The 17,807-nt window shown below is 35.7% G+C and overlaps 1 protein-coding gene and 1 pseudogene across 2 annotated transcripts in view; both read left to right on the top strand.

Moving 5' to 3' along the window:
- The first annotated feature begins 1,518 nt into the window (after positions 1 to 1,518).
- The window catches only part of Lnpk (lunapark, ER junction formation factor), a 67,288-nt gene continuing 50,999 nt past the window's right edge, over positions 1,519 to 17,807 (top strand). The window contains exons 1-4 of one of the 2 annotated variants that reach the window (XM_010607048.2): positions 1,519 to 1,611; positions 8,607 to 8,694; positions 10,579 to 10,620; positions 11,500 to 11,687. In XM_010607048.2, the coding sequence (XP_010605350.1) occupies positions 8,668 to 8,694; positions 10,579 to 10,620; positions 11,500 to 11,687 (257 nt within the window). In that variant the 5' untranslated portion in view covers positions 1,519 to 1,611; positions 8,607 to 8,667. Of the gene's footprint in view, positions 1,612 to 1,997; positions 2,122 to 8,606; positions 8,695 to 10,578; positions 10,621 to 11,499; positions 11,688 to 17,807 lie in introns of those variants that run through there. The other variant, XM_010607047.2, reaches the window with a different exon arrangement.
- On the top strand, positions 17,011 to 17,184 carry LOC117283456 (annotated as a pseudogene).

Here is a 17,807-nt window from a genome sequence, read left to right on the forward strand (position 1 = left end):
TTTTTCAGGGTTTCTCCCACTTGAGGCAGATGCTTTATAAGGACAGTTTTTTTTCTTTTAATATCTCAGTCTTCTTAGCATTTAACACAGGCCTTGTCCATAAATGTTTGGAATCACTTCTTGTGTTTTCCCCTCAGTATTTATTTAGTTGCCTTGTTTTCGTTTTCTAATACTTTGAATGTTAGCCTTACTTTTTTCTCTTTTTCAGGGTTTCTCCCACTTGAGGCAGATGCTTTATAAGGACAGTTTTTTTTCTTTTAATATCTCAGTCTTCTTAGCATTTAACACAGGCCTTGTCCATAAATGTTTGGAATCACTTCTTGTGTTTTCCCCTCAGTATTTATTTACTTGGCAAACTCCCTCCCCCTCTGTGTGTGTGTGTTTGGCAAACTCCCTCCCCCTCTCTGTGTGTGTGTGTGTGTGTGTGTGTGTGTGTGTGTGTGTGTTGCTGGGGACAAAACCCAGCATGTTAGGTAAGGGCTCTACATTTGGGCTACAATCCCAGTCCAAACTCTTACCACTTGATATAAAGGAGGCAGTGATACAGTGTAACAATGTACATATTCTATTTTTTGGTTTCCTCATTTGAAAAGCAATGCCTTAAAAGGTTGTTGGAAAGATGAAAAGAGTTGATGTTTCTCTCCCACCACTGGCTAGGTTAAATCTTTGCAGACTCAGTTTTTACAATCTCTTGTGCCCCTTAGCTCTTCTTTATCCCCATCCTGTTTTTAACCCTTTTAACAGTAGAACTTGATCACTCAATCAAAACCAGAGAACAAAACATTAGCAAGTGTAAAAACTATTTTTTTTTCTCTTGGGAAAGATATTTCAAAGATGTATCTGTACAGCTGCAGAGGACTTTTAATACTTTGAAAATGCAAAAGATGAAAACCAAAACGGTTAAATTTCCACATCAAAACAAGTGAAATATTTATTCCCACTTGTTTTCTATATATGCAAAATGACGGACCCACACTAAATTTTAGATCTCTTCATCCATTCATGTTTACAGAACTCTTTAAGCATTTCACCATCTAAGGCAGGTCACTTCAGCGAATCATCCTGAAGCTTCCAGCATAATAAATTATTCTTACCAAGTGGATACATTTAGTTTCTTTCTTTCTTTACCTGTTTGTGTTGTCAAAGTTTAAACATATTAAAACAATGATGCTCTTTGAAAACCATAGCTTTTTATAATATGCATATGTAACTAAACTAGAAAAAAATGAAAATGTTTGCACATGAGGTAAAACGTCACAGGGGTTAAAATATGATGAAAATGTTCGTTAAAATTTCTCCACCCTTCTCTGACTGTGAGGACATTCCCTGCATTTCTGTCATTCAAGTATCAATATAGCCAGCGGGCTCATGTAATAGGGCTTTGGAGACTGGTCTTGAGTTTTAAGAAACAGCTTTTATTGTTACCCACAGGTTGAAATTCCCATACCTCACAAGAGGTAAAGTGTCATCAAATAACCCTTTTTGACGTCTGGGGTGACAGAAGCCTCCACTACTCCTGGGGTCTAGGCTGCATTTCTCCACCGGGACCTTTAGAACTGCCCTCTACTAAACTGTGGGATGTGAACTTGCTCGGCTGCTGGCTGATGACAGGTGATCAGCGACTCTTCAGGTCCTACCCCTCCAGCCTTATACCCTTCACTGCCTCTCCTTCACTGTTTTCCCCACCTCTCTCCTCTCTCCGCGGCAGTCTGGGACCACTAGGGCCAGTGTCAGTGTTTTCTTTCCCCAGCGAGACTTGGCAGAACAGGCTTTACGATAAAAAGAAGCAAGGGAAGACTAAGAAATAACTATTGGGAAGAGTCGCAATAATGGCAGTACACCTTGGGACCCTCCACGGTCCGCAAAGACCACAGGGACAGGAGCCCGCAGGCCGAGCGCCGAGATCCCCAGCCCCCAAACGGCCAGCGCCGCTTGGGTCACGTGACGGGGGTGCGCGCCGATTACGTCGCCGATTGGTTGGCGGGGAGAACGCGGGGTTTTATGGGAAGGAATTGTCCCGGCCCAGCGTTCTGTCTGTGGCTGCTGCTGCCTCCATCTGAAGCGGGCTGAAGTGGTGGCCGAGGCCGCCAGCGGTGGACGCCAGGGCCAGGCTTCCCTCAGGTAGAGTGTTTAAGATGAGGGCAGTTGGGAGGGCTGGCTCATCAGAGAGGAGGCGCGCTGGGCTTTCCGCTGGGGAAATACGTACACACTCCGGGTTCCCCACTGCCTCTCGCAGTTGCCGCCGCCCATGCCAAGCGGCCTGTGAGCTCGGCGGCAGCTTCGGCGGCCAGTTAGGCATCCTTTGAGGTAGGCGCTGACCCATGGGGGCGCCTCGTCCCCTTGGTTTCCCAGCACAGTGGCAGTAGTGGGTCTGGAGGGCTCGAGACCGGGTTCCTGCCCCGCGAGGGCTGGTGGTTTCTCCAGCTCTGCCCTCGGAGGTTCTGATCGGCTTGAGCCCGGCTCCTGGCCCACCTGTGTGGAGAAGAGCCAGAAGATGCCAAACTAGCATATCCCACTAAGCTGTCCTCTCTGAGTGACCCAGTACGGCTCCTCTTTCCGTGAGTTGTGCTGAGGCTTCATGAGTTGGGAAGATCGGGAGGGACTGAAACTGTCAGTGTCATGCTGCTCGGCTCGCGTGTGGGCGTGGATTCCGTGCACCGAGGGAAGCAGCTCCACACTGTCGTCCTCATTTATTTTGAGAGAAAGGCGGCCGGCTTGAAGGTTGGAGGGGGAAGTGCGAAGATGTGCGGTGTGCTAGGCGCGGCAGAGGAAGAGCAAATCTAAGTCATCAGTGGGTTTCATTCTTTAATGCTGTGTTTAAGGATAGGGAGAGAGAGAGTTGGGAGTGGTGAACTCTGTTTTGCTGATGTTTTGATCCTCACAGTACTGACCAAGACCATCGACTCGCTAAGTTTTCCATGTTCTGCTTCTTTACTTCTGGTTTGTGGTGCTTCGCGTCTACTATTTTCTCCTTAGTCTGTGGCCTGGGGTTTCACCCTTGACAAATCTGATTCTGTTCAACAGCAGTGTGGTGGATGTGAGGAAGCTTAGTCTGAGGCGTTTGTTCAAGCGGGCAGGAAATGCTAATCCCTTGTCCTCAGCAGCTCCCATAGTGGTTGTTTCGGAGAACTAAATTGATTTTAATACATTTTCTTAAACAAGAGTGGTGCTTTTAAACTTAGAATTTTAAGATTTTCTATCATCTGTTGAGATCAGTTTAATGATGATGTCAATACATTTGTACAGTGTATGTATTATTAACTTGAGAGAGTATAAGCAAAGGAGGATATGTCTGTCAAAAGATATGATTTTATGTAGAAATTCTACTTCTAATCAATTAGTCATTTTTTGGGTATTATTTCAGAGTACAACTTTACCATGAAAGAAAACACTTTATCAGGCCGGCGTGGTGGCGCATGCCTGTAATCCCAGCACTCAGGAGGCTGAGGCAGGAGGATTGCTGTGAGTTCGAGACAAGCCTGGGCTACATAGTGAGTTCCAGGTCAGTCTCAACTGCAGAGTGAGACCCTGTTGCAAAAAACCAAAAACAAACAAACAAACAAACAAAACCCACTTTATCACCATATATTAAAAGTGCTTATTTTTCATCCATTATATTTTTGCAATAAATGTGATATTTCAAAATTGTCTTTTCAATTAGGATATTTAACAGTTAAAATTTTAGAACAAACCACTTTTAATCTTAAATTGTGTAGTGCAATGTTATGGAAATGCCCTTGAGGGTGACTAAATAGTTTTAAGTTTGGAACTTGATACACATAAAACTTCCCTTGCTATTTTCCCCAGAGGCCTACATGGTTATTTGAGTGAAATGTATGCAGAGTATCTTGCTTTATATTTTTTCATACTGGAATAATAGAGCAATATATTTTTAGTAAAAATACAAACAGATTTTATTTTTCAAATTTTCAATTATGAAGTAGGTGCTTTCTTTACAAGAAATTAGAAAGGTTCCATTTAAGTACCACATATGTTTTCTGTAATAGAAATAATAATTGCTACAATTTATTAAGTGCTTACTATGTGTTGAATACTGGGCTAAATGATAATTTCAGTTAATCCATAGAACAGTTAGTTCTATGAAGTGTAGTTACTTTCCTCATTTTACAAACTGAGGCTTAGAGAATTTAATTTGCCCAAGATCACATACTAGCTAATATGTGGTTGAGTCATATTTTGAATCCAGATATATTTTACTCTTTTGTTTTAATGAGATTTAAAGTGAGCTGAAAAAAACCCCATTTCTTAGGACTTAAATTCTGACACCCAGACCTGAGTGTGATAGCAGTTAGAAAACATTCAAACAATATGGTGGACAGTATTGTTCACTGAAAAACACATTTATATGTAGCCAGCTCTTAGGGTCATGTGAGATCCCATTGAGATATCAGAGTCAAAAGAGGTATGTGCATATTCATGGAAGATTCTTGGGGACAAGCCACATGAGGTTGAGCCATTTATGTACTCAAGGGCAAACTTCAAAATACATTCTTCAAAAGGAAATGCTAGGATCATGTGGTTTCCACGTATTTTCTAAGTACAGTATGTGAAAGAAAGCAGAGATAGACTAGAAAATAGTAATGACAAAAAAGAAAAAGAAAAAGAAAATAGTAATGACCACAGCTTACACTGTGTGTTGAGTAATTATTGTGTATCAGGTGCTATGATAGTTTAGAAAATACTGTTATTTAACCTTTTCAACATTTAAGAGGATCCTTAACTATTACTGTTTTGTAGACGAGGAAGTTGAGTAAGAAGGAGGTTAAGTAATTTATTTGCCTATAGTTTCATAGTAAGTATTGGGCTATTAGAATTGGAGTAAGGATGTTTGAATGGTAAGGAGAGATCAGTGGTTAGAAATAGAAATGTGAAATTAAAGCTAGTTTAATTATATTTTGATATGCTTTCATGTCTGTTGAAAAGTACCACCACATGTACCTTGTAGTAAATTAGCTTCTTTAACAAATATTAGAATTTGATAGAAAAATTGCTGAAATTTTTGATAGAAAAATTAGTGAAGGTTAACAGTTTCTTGAATTATGAATATGAAACCATGCATGGATGTGGCTTTTTTTTTTGTACCTGGGATCAAACTCTGATCCTTGTGCTTTCAAAGCAGGTGGTGGAACCGCTGAGCTAGATCCCCGGCCTGGATGTGGCTTTTTATTAGTATCATCATAGTTTGTTTCATTAACACCAAAACAGTTTTCTGGGCCAGGGATGTAGCTCAGTGGTTCCACCAACCTGACTTGCAAGCTCAAGGCCCCAAGTTCGATCCCCGGAACCAAAAAAAAAATGAAAAAAGAAAACAGTTTTCTAAGCAAATAATTGCAGTCAGAATTGTTATTAGTTGTGATATTATGCATATATATATATATATATATATCAATTACACTAATTTTATTTTAGATTTTTTGGTTGCTGGAGTTTGAACTCTGGACCTGTGCTTGTGAAGCAAGCAGAAGCACCACTGAGCTAAATCCGCAGCCCAACACTAATTTTAAAAGTGATATGTAGTAAAATAAAAGCTGTACCTTCACAGTTCTGTTTTTTTCTGGAGCTGCATGACTTCGATGAATCATTTAGCTTGTCTTTAGATTTAAGCATTTAAATTTAATCAAGAGAATTTTTAAAAATTGGACTACACGCTACATTAAATGTACTGTCTTCTGTTTGTAATTCATTTTCCGCTTCTGTAGTTCTGTTTGCACTATTTGAGAATGTTAGAGGAGCTTTCATGTATTTTATATATAAATATTCCAGCCTAATCTAGCCTTCCTTTCTTTTGTGCTGTTGGGACTAACTGATTGCTTTTCTTAAAATAAAAGTAAAATGCAGTGGTTGGCCTTGCTACTTAACATTATTGGGGCATTAGCATATTATTTCACTTTAGCTTCAAGTTCTTCATTTCTAAAGTAGAGGGATAGTAGTATCTAAATGATAAAATTAATCTAAATCATTTGTTTTAATGCCTGCTAAAGATGAAGTGCTTGTTGTCATTTATTTCAGATAGAAATTCGTGGGCTAGGGATACAGCTCAGTGGTAAGAGTGCGAAGCCCTGGGTTCAGTTCCTGGCACCACTCAAAGGAAAAGAATTTAACCGTAAATGTGTTAGTTTTCTGTTAGTGGCAAAATACCCGAGAAAGCCAATTTAAGGGAAGATTGACATTGAGTCATTTGCAATGGATACACCGTGAGACCATAATGTTCAGTGACATAGATTAGACAACATGCTTAAACATCCCATAGTTTCTCTTACATGAGAAATCCATATTTTTTTTCATTTTTTTGGGGTACCGGGGATTGAACTTGGGTCCTTGTACTTGCTAGGCAGGTGGCGTAACCACTGAGCTAAATCCCTGGCCCCCAAATTTTAAATAAAGAGGAAAATAAAAGATACAAGGAAGTAAGGAGATTGGTCTTTCAAATGAGAAAAGGATCAGGAAATGGAGAGAGTGGGAGGGAGGGGAGGGAGAAGGGATGAAAAAGGGTGTTAAGATGTGTTATGTACATGTACCAATCATACAAAAGGAGTGTAAATATTATGTCTTGAAAACATGTACTAAAGAAAAAAGGAGAGAGAAAAAAAGAAAAGAAACAGGGAGGAAAGAGTTATTTATTTAGGCTTATAATTTCAGTTCATAGTTGACTAGTTCCATTGTTGTGGGCCTAAGATGAGACAGAATGTGCCAGAAGGGCCTGGTGGAGCAAAGCTGAAACATCTGAAGTCCTAAAGCAGAGAGCAAGTGAGAGAGCCAGAGAGGAAAGGGCCTGGGATAAGATTTAGTCCTCCAGGCCATGCCTCCTTGACCTATTCCCTTCAACTAGGCCCTGCTTCTTAAATTTCCCTTACCTCCCAGTAATACCATTGAATGATTTCATCAGTGGATTAATCTATTGAAGAAGTTATAGAGTCCCCATGATCTGGTTACCTTCTGAAAGCCCCACTTCTGAACATATGAGGCTTTTGGGGGGCACTTTAGTTCTAAATCATAACATAGGGTATGCCAGCTATAAACTTTACTAGTAGTGTAATTCTCTTATAAACCAAAATATGTAGGTCAATTTTAATAGTGGGATTATATATACTTTGAGAATATCAAGATAAATGGCTCATCTGAATCTTTCCCTTTGCACCTTTCTTGTGGATTATTTTTAGCATCATAAGAAGGTTTTGAGATTTACTTAATGTCTTGGCTCAGATAGGATTTTCTACTTTTGTTCATTCAGATTCCAGGATTTTTCACAATCACATTTTAGAAATTTGAATGCTGAGCTAATATTGAAGGATTAATACTATTTAGTTTGCAACTTAAAGATTTGCAATGCTTATTATATTTTACAAACTTCAAAGTTTTTTAGGATAGATTTATAGGTATTTTGGTCCTTAAAGATCACATTGTAAGGCAAAGTATTTATAATTAGACTCTGTTACTTTTCTAATTAAGAGAAATTCTTAGTTATATCTTACGGCTATTCCAGTGTATGAATACTGTTGCATTTCTTACTTGACACAGATACTGTTTTTTGATTATATTAATAACTAAAAATGTGAGAAATACATCCTTAATAACTCTTCGTTTGATTAGATGAAGTAGTTTCACATATTTGCAAGTACATACTTGATACTAGGTAAAATATGTTAGTTTCAAAGTGTACTTTTACTATTTCAGTTAAAAAATTAAACTTTATGTAATTACCAGGTGGCAAATTGATTTTGAATATAATATTGCTGAGTCTATTATAAATAATTTAAGTCATGGAAAAACAGTTAAAAAAGGTGAATATACAGCTATCTGAAATGAAGGTCAACTAGCTTGAAGAACTTGGATAAAATTTAGAAAAAAATGTTTATTTGAGATGTTGAACAGTAGTGTTTACTAATAGGGCCAGAACTGGAAGAGGGGTTTAAGGCCATGTTTCTTCTGTGCTACTGGTCAAGTCACTAAACCTCATTAGTTAGTATTTTTTTTTTTAAATCTGGAAGGAGGCAGTACTAAATTTTATCTTGTGAGAAAGTGTTATTATTAATTCTAATTTACAGAAAAAATTAAGGCTCAACATCATAAAATGATTTGTTCAAGGTCACAGCCTTGTAATCCTTATTTTTTTATTCTGAATCTAATTGGTTTCTTATGATTACTCATAAATTGATGTTATTCTGAACATTATAAGATACCTCTAATTCCCAATAACTAGTTTAGTTGGGAATCAGTGAATATTAGAAATGGTTTTATTTAGGTATGTAGAATTAAAGTAATATAGAACTTTTGTTAGAAGAATGCATGGGACCTACTTCAAAGAACAGAAAATCACTAAGTCATTTGACTGTAGGCTTCTAAAATGCCTTCTTATTTAAAAAACCTTTCTAGCTGTATTTTTACCTTTAAATATGTCCTCCCTTTGAAGAAAAGATTTTAAAAAGGTGGCTTTGATTCCACTGACTCTGAATTTAAATTATGTAAGTGAAGGTCAAATAAATTAATATCTTACAGTATTTTAGATAGTATCACAACATCTAAATTTTAAAATGGATATGCTATGTGTTTAACTTAAAATTTTTTAAAATTTCCTTTATTTCTAGTGTGACTTCCTTTGGACAACTGATGATATTTATCATTGTGCCACATTTCTACAAATAAAAGATGGGTGGATTATTTTCTCGATGGAAAGTAAGTTAGTTCATAAATGTTCATAAAGCTATTTGTAAAAGTCTCTTTTGTGGTGCAGCTTTCAGTTGTAGTTTGATATTATCTATTTAATTTCTTCTAACTTCTGTTCTACTTTTCTGTTTTGAATTACTTTTTAAAATTTGGACTTTATCTTAGTAGTTCTATAAGTAAGTGCTTAATGTTTCTTTAAAATAATTATTTGACTTAGGAATTATTTTTGTTCCTGTATTTCTGTATTTGCATGTAAAAATGGTTATCTTTCTTATTTTCTTCTCATAACTGCCTAAATTTTGAATTTACTTTAAAGGTGGTTGAAATTAAGTATTCTATACCATCCTTACATTTTTTACACGTTATGTTTTTACTTAAAGCTTGTCACAAATATTTACTGAAAGCACAGTAATTGTGCTTTTAAGAATTGTAGATTAAACAAAATTAGAAATGTTTGATTTTATTGAATATTGGATGTATATTGAATATTGGATGTATCAGATTTAGAGCTAGAAAGTATAAATTATCTGATAAATGCTCTGTAATGTTAGAGGAGATAAGGTAGTCTAGGATAGATTGCTTATTTTTTGACTTCTTATTACAATAGTAACAGAGCCTAGCAATACTTGCTACATAATTTAGTTTTTGACTATTGCTGGGAAAAGGTATGTCTATATCTGACCCCCTCCTTTCTTCTTTAAATCGACAGATAAAGTCATATGTGTTTATTGTGTACAACATGGTGCTTTGAGATATGTACATACTGTGGAATGATTAAGTCTAGCTAATATATACTTTACCTCATATGGTTATCATCTTTGTGGTGAGAATGCTTGATGTCTATACTTAATATTTTTCAAGAATACAATAGCTCATCATTAGCTATAGACATCATGTTGTATACTAGTCTCTTGAACTTATTCTTCTGTCGCTTTGTATTCTTTGATCTCTTAACTTTTCATCAGTGTCATCCTCCAGGTTCCCAAGATTCTATTCTCTAGTTCTATAAAATTAACTCTTTTGATTCCACATGTAAATGAGATGACCCCCTTCTTTGAAATCTATGGCAGTTCTGCCTGAGGATCATATTTATCTCTTCTTCCTTTGTCTTATTAGGTTGAACCATATGAAATTGTCAATATTCTGCTTTGACTTATAAAATGGCAATCATAAAATGGCAATTCCATGTGGGTCAACTTAATTTTAACAGCTTTTTTAGGGAACTACAATCAGTGGATATTTGTTACTCTTCTGGATTGTTGAACTGGTAAATATTTTCTTGAGTATTGGCCATTGGATTTATATATTTACATGGTATAAAATCTTTGGCAAATAAACTCTGCCATAATGATGTATTATGCATACTTTAGGAATTCACAGTGGAAGTAACCTATTGATTTTGACTTTCCAAGTCCTAAATGAACTTCAGCAACAGTGTTTCAGACCATTTTAGTCTGTGGATTTTTAAAGTATTATTTATTTGTTTGTTGTGGTCCTGGGGCTGGAATACAGAGCCTCATGAAGGCTAGGGAAGCACTCTGCCACTGAGTCACATCCCTAGACCACAAACTCTTTGGAAAAATCATTATCTAAGAAAATTATTGTTGGAGGAAAGTTTGTTTTGAGATTAAGAGTAATGAAAGTTGAGCTGTCAGAGTTGAAATTTCTTCTAGGACTAAAAAGAAATAGAAAAGAGCTTTTAAAATCTTAAGTAGTTTTGTTTGTATTTTTTTTTTCACTTAAGTAAATCTTATTTATGAATAAATGAGGATAGGCTGACATTTGAAAAGAAAGTAATTCTGAATTAGGATTTTTCTTTTAATTATAAAACTCAAAGTGTTCTAAGTTTGCAATAAGTTTTAATGCCGTTTCTAATTTCTATTTCTGTAACAGACAAAGCCTTCAACTGTAGAAGTTCTAGAAAGTATAGACAAGGTATGTTCTTCAGGTTGGAAGTATTTTCATTTTAGGTATTAAGTAAATATTACTTTACTATACAGTATATTATATTGGAGGCCGATCTGCTATGGGAATTTAGAGATGATACAGAATAAGCCTGTGAGGGCTGGGGATTTAGCTCAGTGTTTCCACCGCTTGCCTGGCAAGCGCGAGGACCCAAGTGTAATCCCTCGTATCAAAAAACAAAAACAAAACAGAATAAGCCTGTGAACTTCGTTTCATGATCTCAAGAAAAAAATCTGAAGTCTGTCAGTGATTTAGTAACTCCTATAATCAAGTAATAGAACCTGTTAGAATGAAACTGTGTCTATAGCCTGCTGTTAATCAATGTTACAGACAGATTAAAATAGATTATAATATAATCTGCAGCAATTTTTATTGGACTGCAAAATATTTATAGCTTTGTATATTTTCTTTCATTATGCAAATGGTTATTCCCTGGGAATACTGGGAGTAGGAGTAGATGAAAGAATTTAGTATGGGCTAACGTTTTAATTTTTATTAATTCTTTTTTTTTTTTTTGCTAGATTTTTAAAGGCCTCATATATGGAGAATCACTACTTGTTTGACTCAAGAAATATTTATCGATGTTAGTTCTATTCCTTTAGTCTTGCAAGTTTAATAGGTTAAAAATAGTATTAAAATGTTCACTTTAAAAAGTGATTTGTCAGAATATTATAAATTTTGTGACATCATTTTTAGTTTTAGATATTGTTTAAAGTATCAGTATTTTATTTCATTGTATTTTAAGAATTCTTTCTAAAAAGCCTTTCTATCATGTTAAAAATTTCTAACATTTTGATTTTTTTAATGAACTTTGAAATTTAGTAATGTGGAATAATTTTCTCTTAACAGGAAATTCAAGCATTGGAAGAATTTAGGGAAAAAAATCAGCGATTACAAAAATTATGGGTTGGAAGATTAATTCTTTATTCCTCAGTACTCTACCTGTTTACATGCTTGATTGTGTACTTGTGGTATCTTCCTGATGAATTTACTGCAAGACTTGTGATGACACTCCCATTTTTTGCTTTTCCACTGATGTAAGTAAATTGTTCTTTTTGTTTATCTTTCCTTTTTCTGACCAAATGGTTTTAACATAGTCAGTCTCAGAGTAAAGTCTCAGATTGAATAAATTTGGATTATTTTTGCAATTTGAAATAGAAAAAAATGTTTAAAAGCTTTATTTATAATCGAACACACTCAAGGGATATTAACTAGGGTTATTGTATAATAGTTCTATGTGTCTGTATTCTGTGATTCTCTAATAGATAGCCACAATCATCTAGAGGCTTTGGGCAAGGAGCAGGGAGTAGAGATGACTAGGGAAGGATTTATAAAATTAAAATAACAGTTTTTCACACCAGAGAAACTTAGGGTTGAAAAACTATAATAGTACATAAGATCCTAATGATATAATTGACCATGTGAAATAGGAAGAAAAGGGCTAAAGGTGTAGGGAAAATGGGAAGGCTAGGGGAAAGGTAATAAGGGAAAAGAAAAATATATGACAAAATGAAAAAATGGAAATAAAGTATAAATGGGGAGGGGAGGAGGGGCTGAAGGGAGGGCAGGGACAAGGGGGAAAAATGAGAATCAAGACTTGTCATGTAAAGGTGCAAGATCCCAATGATGAACGTAATTGTACTGTATACCTTAAATGTACCAATAAACTCAATTAATTAAAAAAATTAAAATAACAGCTTCTCAAATGATTGAATATATTCTATTCATCCCAACTCTCTTCTCTTTTTAGGCTTTGCTATGGGGGTGTTGATCCTTAAGTAGTTCATCATATAGCACTTTATAAGAGCTGCATTCATTATTGAGAATTTTGAGAGACAGTTGAATGAAAAGTTTGTTCATTCAGTTAACATTTATAGATACCAATTGTGGAGACATTGAATTATTATTATTTTTGGTACTGGGGATTGGACTTGGGTCCTTGTGCTTGCAAGGCCGGCGGCAGAACCACTGAAATAAATCCCCGGCCCAATATTGAATTAGAATGGTGTATAAAAATACAAATTTCTGACTCTAAATCCTAGAATGGATATATTGTCATACGTATGATGAATGCTATAAAAGAGAAGTTCAAAATGCTACAGGGACATTTAACAGGAGCCTTAACCTAGTCTGGCATGGGGATAGAGAATAAGGAGAGCATTAGTATTAGTTTCCATTGCTGCCACAAATTGAACAGCTTAGAATAACACCCATTTATTAGTGTTTTGTAGGTCAGAAACACAGGGGGCTTGACTGGGTCTCTGCTTAGACTCTCACAAGCTGAAGTCAAGGTATCAGCTGGTCTGGGGTCTTACCTAGAATCGTTAAGGGTAGAATCTGCTTCCAGTTCCAGTCAGGTTGTCATCTTTCTATTTTTCCCTTAGCTGGGAGAAATCTCTGCTGTTAAGAGCTCAAGTGATTATATTAGAACCACTAGGATAATCCAGGATAATCTCTCTATTTTAAAATCGACTAAGTAATAACCTTAATTATATCTGCGATAATTCTTTATAGCAATATCTACATTACTATGTGATTGTATAACTAAATGATGGAAATCTTTGTGATAGGAGAAAGATATCATTAGAATTTTGCTTACTACAGACCCTCAGAGAAATTGATATTTGAGTGTTAGGCCTGAAGGATAATATGTGTTCTAAGGTGATGTGACTCGGTGGACAGAGCATTGTAGGCCAAAGGGACAATATACATAACTGCCCTAAGGTATGTAGTGGTGTTATACCTTTTAGAGCTTTCAATGATAAAAACAGCTGGCTGTGGCATGCATGCCATAGGTTTTCACTGGGCTAAAGCATGGTAGGTTTAAAGACATGAAAGAAAAAACAAAATCTGGATTTTAGAGAAAAGGTGGATAGTTAGCCAAATATTTCATATGGGCCCTGTAGTTCATGAGGGTGTTAGGCTCTAAGATTGATGGGAATAATATTGTAGCCACTGAGGGTACAGCTTGGAGGATAAAATAGAGGGGAAGAGTGGGGAGTTAAGAGGTTATTGTTGGGCCAGGGATGTGGCTCAAGGGTGCTGTGCCTACCTGGTAAATGCAAGGTCCTGAGTTGATCTTAGTACCAGAAAACAAAAACAAAAAAGATTTTTGTAGTTGATAAAGAGAAAAAGATGATTTGTACTTAAGTTGGTGAGATTGAAGAAGGGAGATGAATTGAATAAAATAGATGGATTAAGGAGATTTAGAAGATAGAATTGAGGTAATATGGAGACTTTTGGTGGTAGATTGGATGTGGCATGCGATGGAAGAATCACGTCAAGTATAAAACTCAAGTTTATGGCTTGGGAATTTTGGTTGATGGTAATGTTCTTCATGTGCAATGTGAGAAGGAGCAGGTTTGGTGACTCACTGAGACTAAAATACCTAGGTATTTTCGAGACAGCTGTCAACTGAGTGGTTAAGTATGAGTGTGAAGCTGGGAAGAAATTTGGATGGGAAATATAAATTTAATGTTTGGAGGCTTGTAGATGTTAATTGAAGCTATCATCTCTTAATTCATTAAATATGAAGCATTTACAATGTGTTAGGTATTGGGTTAGACCATAGTGGTGGAGAAAGTAGTAATAAAGAGTTTTGCTCTTGTGGAACTTATATTTTACTGGAGTTGTAAAGATAAAAATAGCAACAAGTAAACAGTGATTTAGAAAGAGATAAGCGTGATAAAGAAAATAAGGTGATTTGAAAGAAATAGGCTATTTTAGGATAGTTCTGGAAGATCTCTTGAGAAAGTAGTATATGAATTGAGAACTAAAGGATGAGGAAGAACCAGTGTGTAAAAGATAGAATTTATGAAGATTGTAAGTCCAGGAGTTGAGGGAAGATCTTTCCAAAAACAGAGATCGGAAAATGCAAAGTCTATTACCTGAAGAGAATGTGACTTATGTGTGGGGCAAAAAAGAGACACATATTTGGAATGTGTGATGGTGAGGAAAAGTTAAATGAATTAAGCTTAGAAAATCAGACAGGGCCTACATTGTGGAGGGTCAGGGCTAGTGATTTGAATTTCACTTTAGGTAAAATGATGAAATTTAAGTTAAGAAGCACATGCAGGGCCAGGGCTTTAGCTCAGTGGTGCTGCTGCCTGCCTTGTCCTGAGTTCAATCGGTACGGAAAAAAAAAAAAAAAAAAAAAAAAAAAGCACGTTTATGCTGCCATGTGGAGATTGGGTAAGGGGGAACAAGAGTAGAAATGGAATCTGTCATAGAAATTTAATCTAAAGATGAGGATAGATTGGACTACCCAGTAACACTGGAAGTAAATAGATGACTTGGAAATATTTTCGAGGGAAAATTGATTGATGCTAAGAAAGGGGAAGTGAAATTAAAGGGGATACATTTTTAGTTTGAGATTTGGTAAAGGTAATAACTTCGGGACTGCTATAGTAAAAATGTGTGTTTAGTCTTTAGAACTTCTGAAGTTCATAAAATTTCAACTTTATATGATTTTAAAACATATATTTGTATTTTCAAACATGGAAGCCGAAAGTGAATTTATATTTAATATTGTACCTCGCCTTGCTTTTCTGAGCATTCAGGATTAAATTAGTGCCTCATACGTGCTTGGCAAGTGCTCTGCCGCTAATCTACACTACCAACCCTTCTTCTAGTTTATTTTTCTTTTATCATTAGAAATCTTTTTCAAGTTTTTTTTTTCTCCTAGACATAGGAGTGGATTTTATTGTACTGAATGCCTTTCATTTGTATCTTTTCTATTTTTTCATAGAAATAAATTTAAAAAGGGAATGAGATATCTAATTGATTAAAACCTGTTTAAATATTTAAACTTCCTTTAACATCCATTTACGTATATAAATTGCTTTTCTGATTATAAAGAAATTGTAGCTAAGCTAGGCATGGTTATACACACCTGTAATTCCAGCACTCTGGGTAACTAAGGCAGGAGGATCACAAGTTCAAGCCCAGCCTGGGCAACTTAGCAAGACACTGTCTCAAAGTGAAAAATGAAAAGGGCTGTGGATAGTTTAGTATGAAGGCCCTGGGATCAATTCCCAGTAACAGACACACACACACACACACACACACACACACACACACACACACACACACGTGCATGCACTTGCATTCACACACAGGAATTTAGATCTAGTTCCAGAAGTATGTTTAATAGGCCGGTGTTCTATCACTTAGCTACCCTGTAGCCCTAATTGTTATTTTTTTTGTACAGTGCTAGGGATTTTATAGTGCTGATTAATTGTTTTTTTAAATAGAGAACTTTACATCTTTAAAAGTATAGTTCCTTTTTTTAGTTGGATCTTGCTGCTATTTTGAATATGAAGCTTTGTTAACCTTACTGTGTGTCTCTCTGTCGTGCGTCATATCCATCTAGTATTTCTTGACTTTTAAGCTTCAGAGCCATTTCTTACTCTGTCTCATTCAGCTTTGTGATTTTATTCTCAACTGTTGTAGCTTCTATTTCAGTGAGCTCTTTACTTTTAGAAGCATAACCCAATTATCCAACAAAGAATAAAATTGTCCTGATTGATAACAATAAAAAAAAAAAAAGAAATAAAATACGTGAAAGTGGAGTTTGTGGTAAATAGAAGACCTACTGTAGGACATTTTCTTTTATGTGTAATATGATCTGTTGCCAAGCTTATTACTTATTCCTGGACTTTCTCCCTTTGGAAACAGTTTTGAGGGTTAGGCTAGAACTATTTAAATAGTATTGGAGGCAGAAATAATAAAACATACTGCTTTATTCTTCACAGTCTACATTGATTATATAGCCTAGAAAAATCTATCCTTGTATGTGTGACAGCTTTCTCTGCATTCCCATTTTCCAAAATACTTTTACTAGTGAGGTCACGGATCAGAACTGAGCCTATGTTATTTGGAATCATTCCTATTCCCAAATTGTTCTTTATGGTAGGATATCAATACTTCAACATAAGATGCTGTGAGATTTTACTTTATCTTCTCTTTAGTGTATAATATAGAAGAACTTGGCATGATTCCATTATTGTTTCCTATCTTTTAGGTTCAATCATGTATTTATATTTATTTGCTCTTTTTCAACTCTAACTAAACTTAAATTGCAATCTAAATGCCAAACTTATTTTGTAAGAGTCATTAAGGCTAGACACAAAAGTGAGGGAAGATTTGAATTACACTTGCAACTTTATATTTCTGTATTATGCTGGCAGATATACATTACTTCAAGAGATAATTCATTTTCTAAGTGAATGATCATTAAGTTTCATCTCCAACATTTAACTTTTTTTTAAGTAGTATGGGGGATCAAAGCTAGGGCCTTACTCATGCTAGGCAAGCACTTTACCACTGAGCTACATCCTTAGCACATTCTACCATTAACTTACTGCTTCTCAGCCTTTTGGTTAAGATCAAGTGTAGTATTCTACCATTAACTTTGTAAGCAGTTTTATAGACTTCCATTTTTATTTTATTTTATTTTAATTTTTTGTTTTTGTTTTTGGTACCAGGGATTGAACTCAGGTCCTTGTGCTTGCGAGGCAGGTGCCGGAACCACTGAGCTAAATCCCTGGCCCTAGACTTCTATTTTTAGATACCTTATTTTACAAATTATAACTTTTGAGACATTCTATCCTCTGTAATTTCAGAGAACATCATAAAATATTGATCTTTCCAGATTTAGCCATATTTTTCATTATTGTTTTGTTATTTATTTATTTAGCCTCTAAATATGAGGCTTTAAGAAATGAAAGCCTTTAAGGATAGGGGTTTGATCTTATATAATTTTCATGCTTCTTTGCCTCTCTTTCTCCAGCTAGCACATACTAGATATTTCTTCATCCTAGATAGAAGGTTGACATAAATCTGTAGCCTTTTGAAGAAAGTAGAATATTTATTTCATGACATTCTAATAAAATACAAAGTATCTTTAACTATAATTGTCTCCCATAGGACAAAATATGTGAATATCTCTTGAGATTTATTCAAGGAGAATTGTAACTTAGTTTTGGTAGGCAAGATTATCATTCTGCAAGTATCCCTTGCTTGATAACTATTTGCTTGATATAATTTTGTACTTGAATTAGGTGGGGCTGGGGATTTAGCTCAGTGGTTCTGCCTCCTGCTTCACAGGTGCGTGGACCTGTGTTTGATCCCCAGTACCCCCCCCAAAGTATTAGGTA

The sequence above is a fragment of the Fukomys damarensis genome, unplaced genomic scaffold (genome assembly GCF_012274545.1).
Source record: "Fukomys damarensis isolate Sample0158 unplaced genomic scaffold, DMR_v1.0_HiC HiC_scaffold_26, whole genome shotgun sequence".
In the NCBI taxonomy this organism is placed as follows: domain Eukaryota; kingdom Metazoa; phylum Chordata; class Mammalia; order Rodentia; family Bathyergidae; genus Fukomys; species Fukomys damarensis.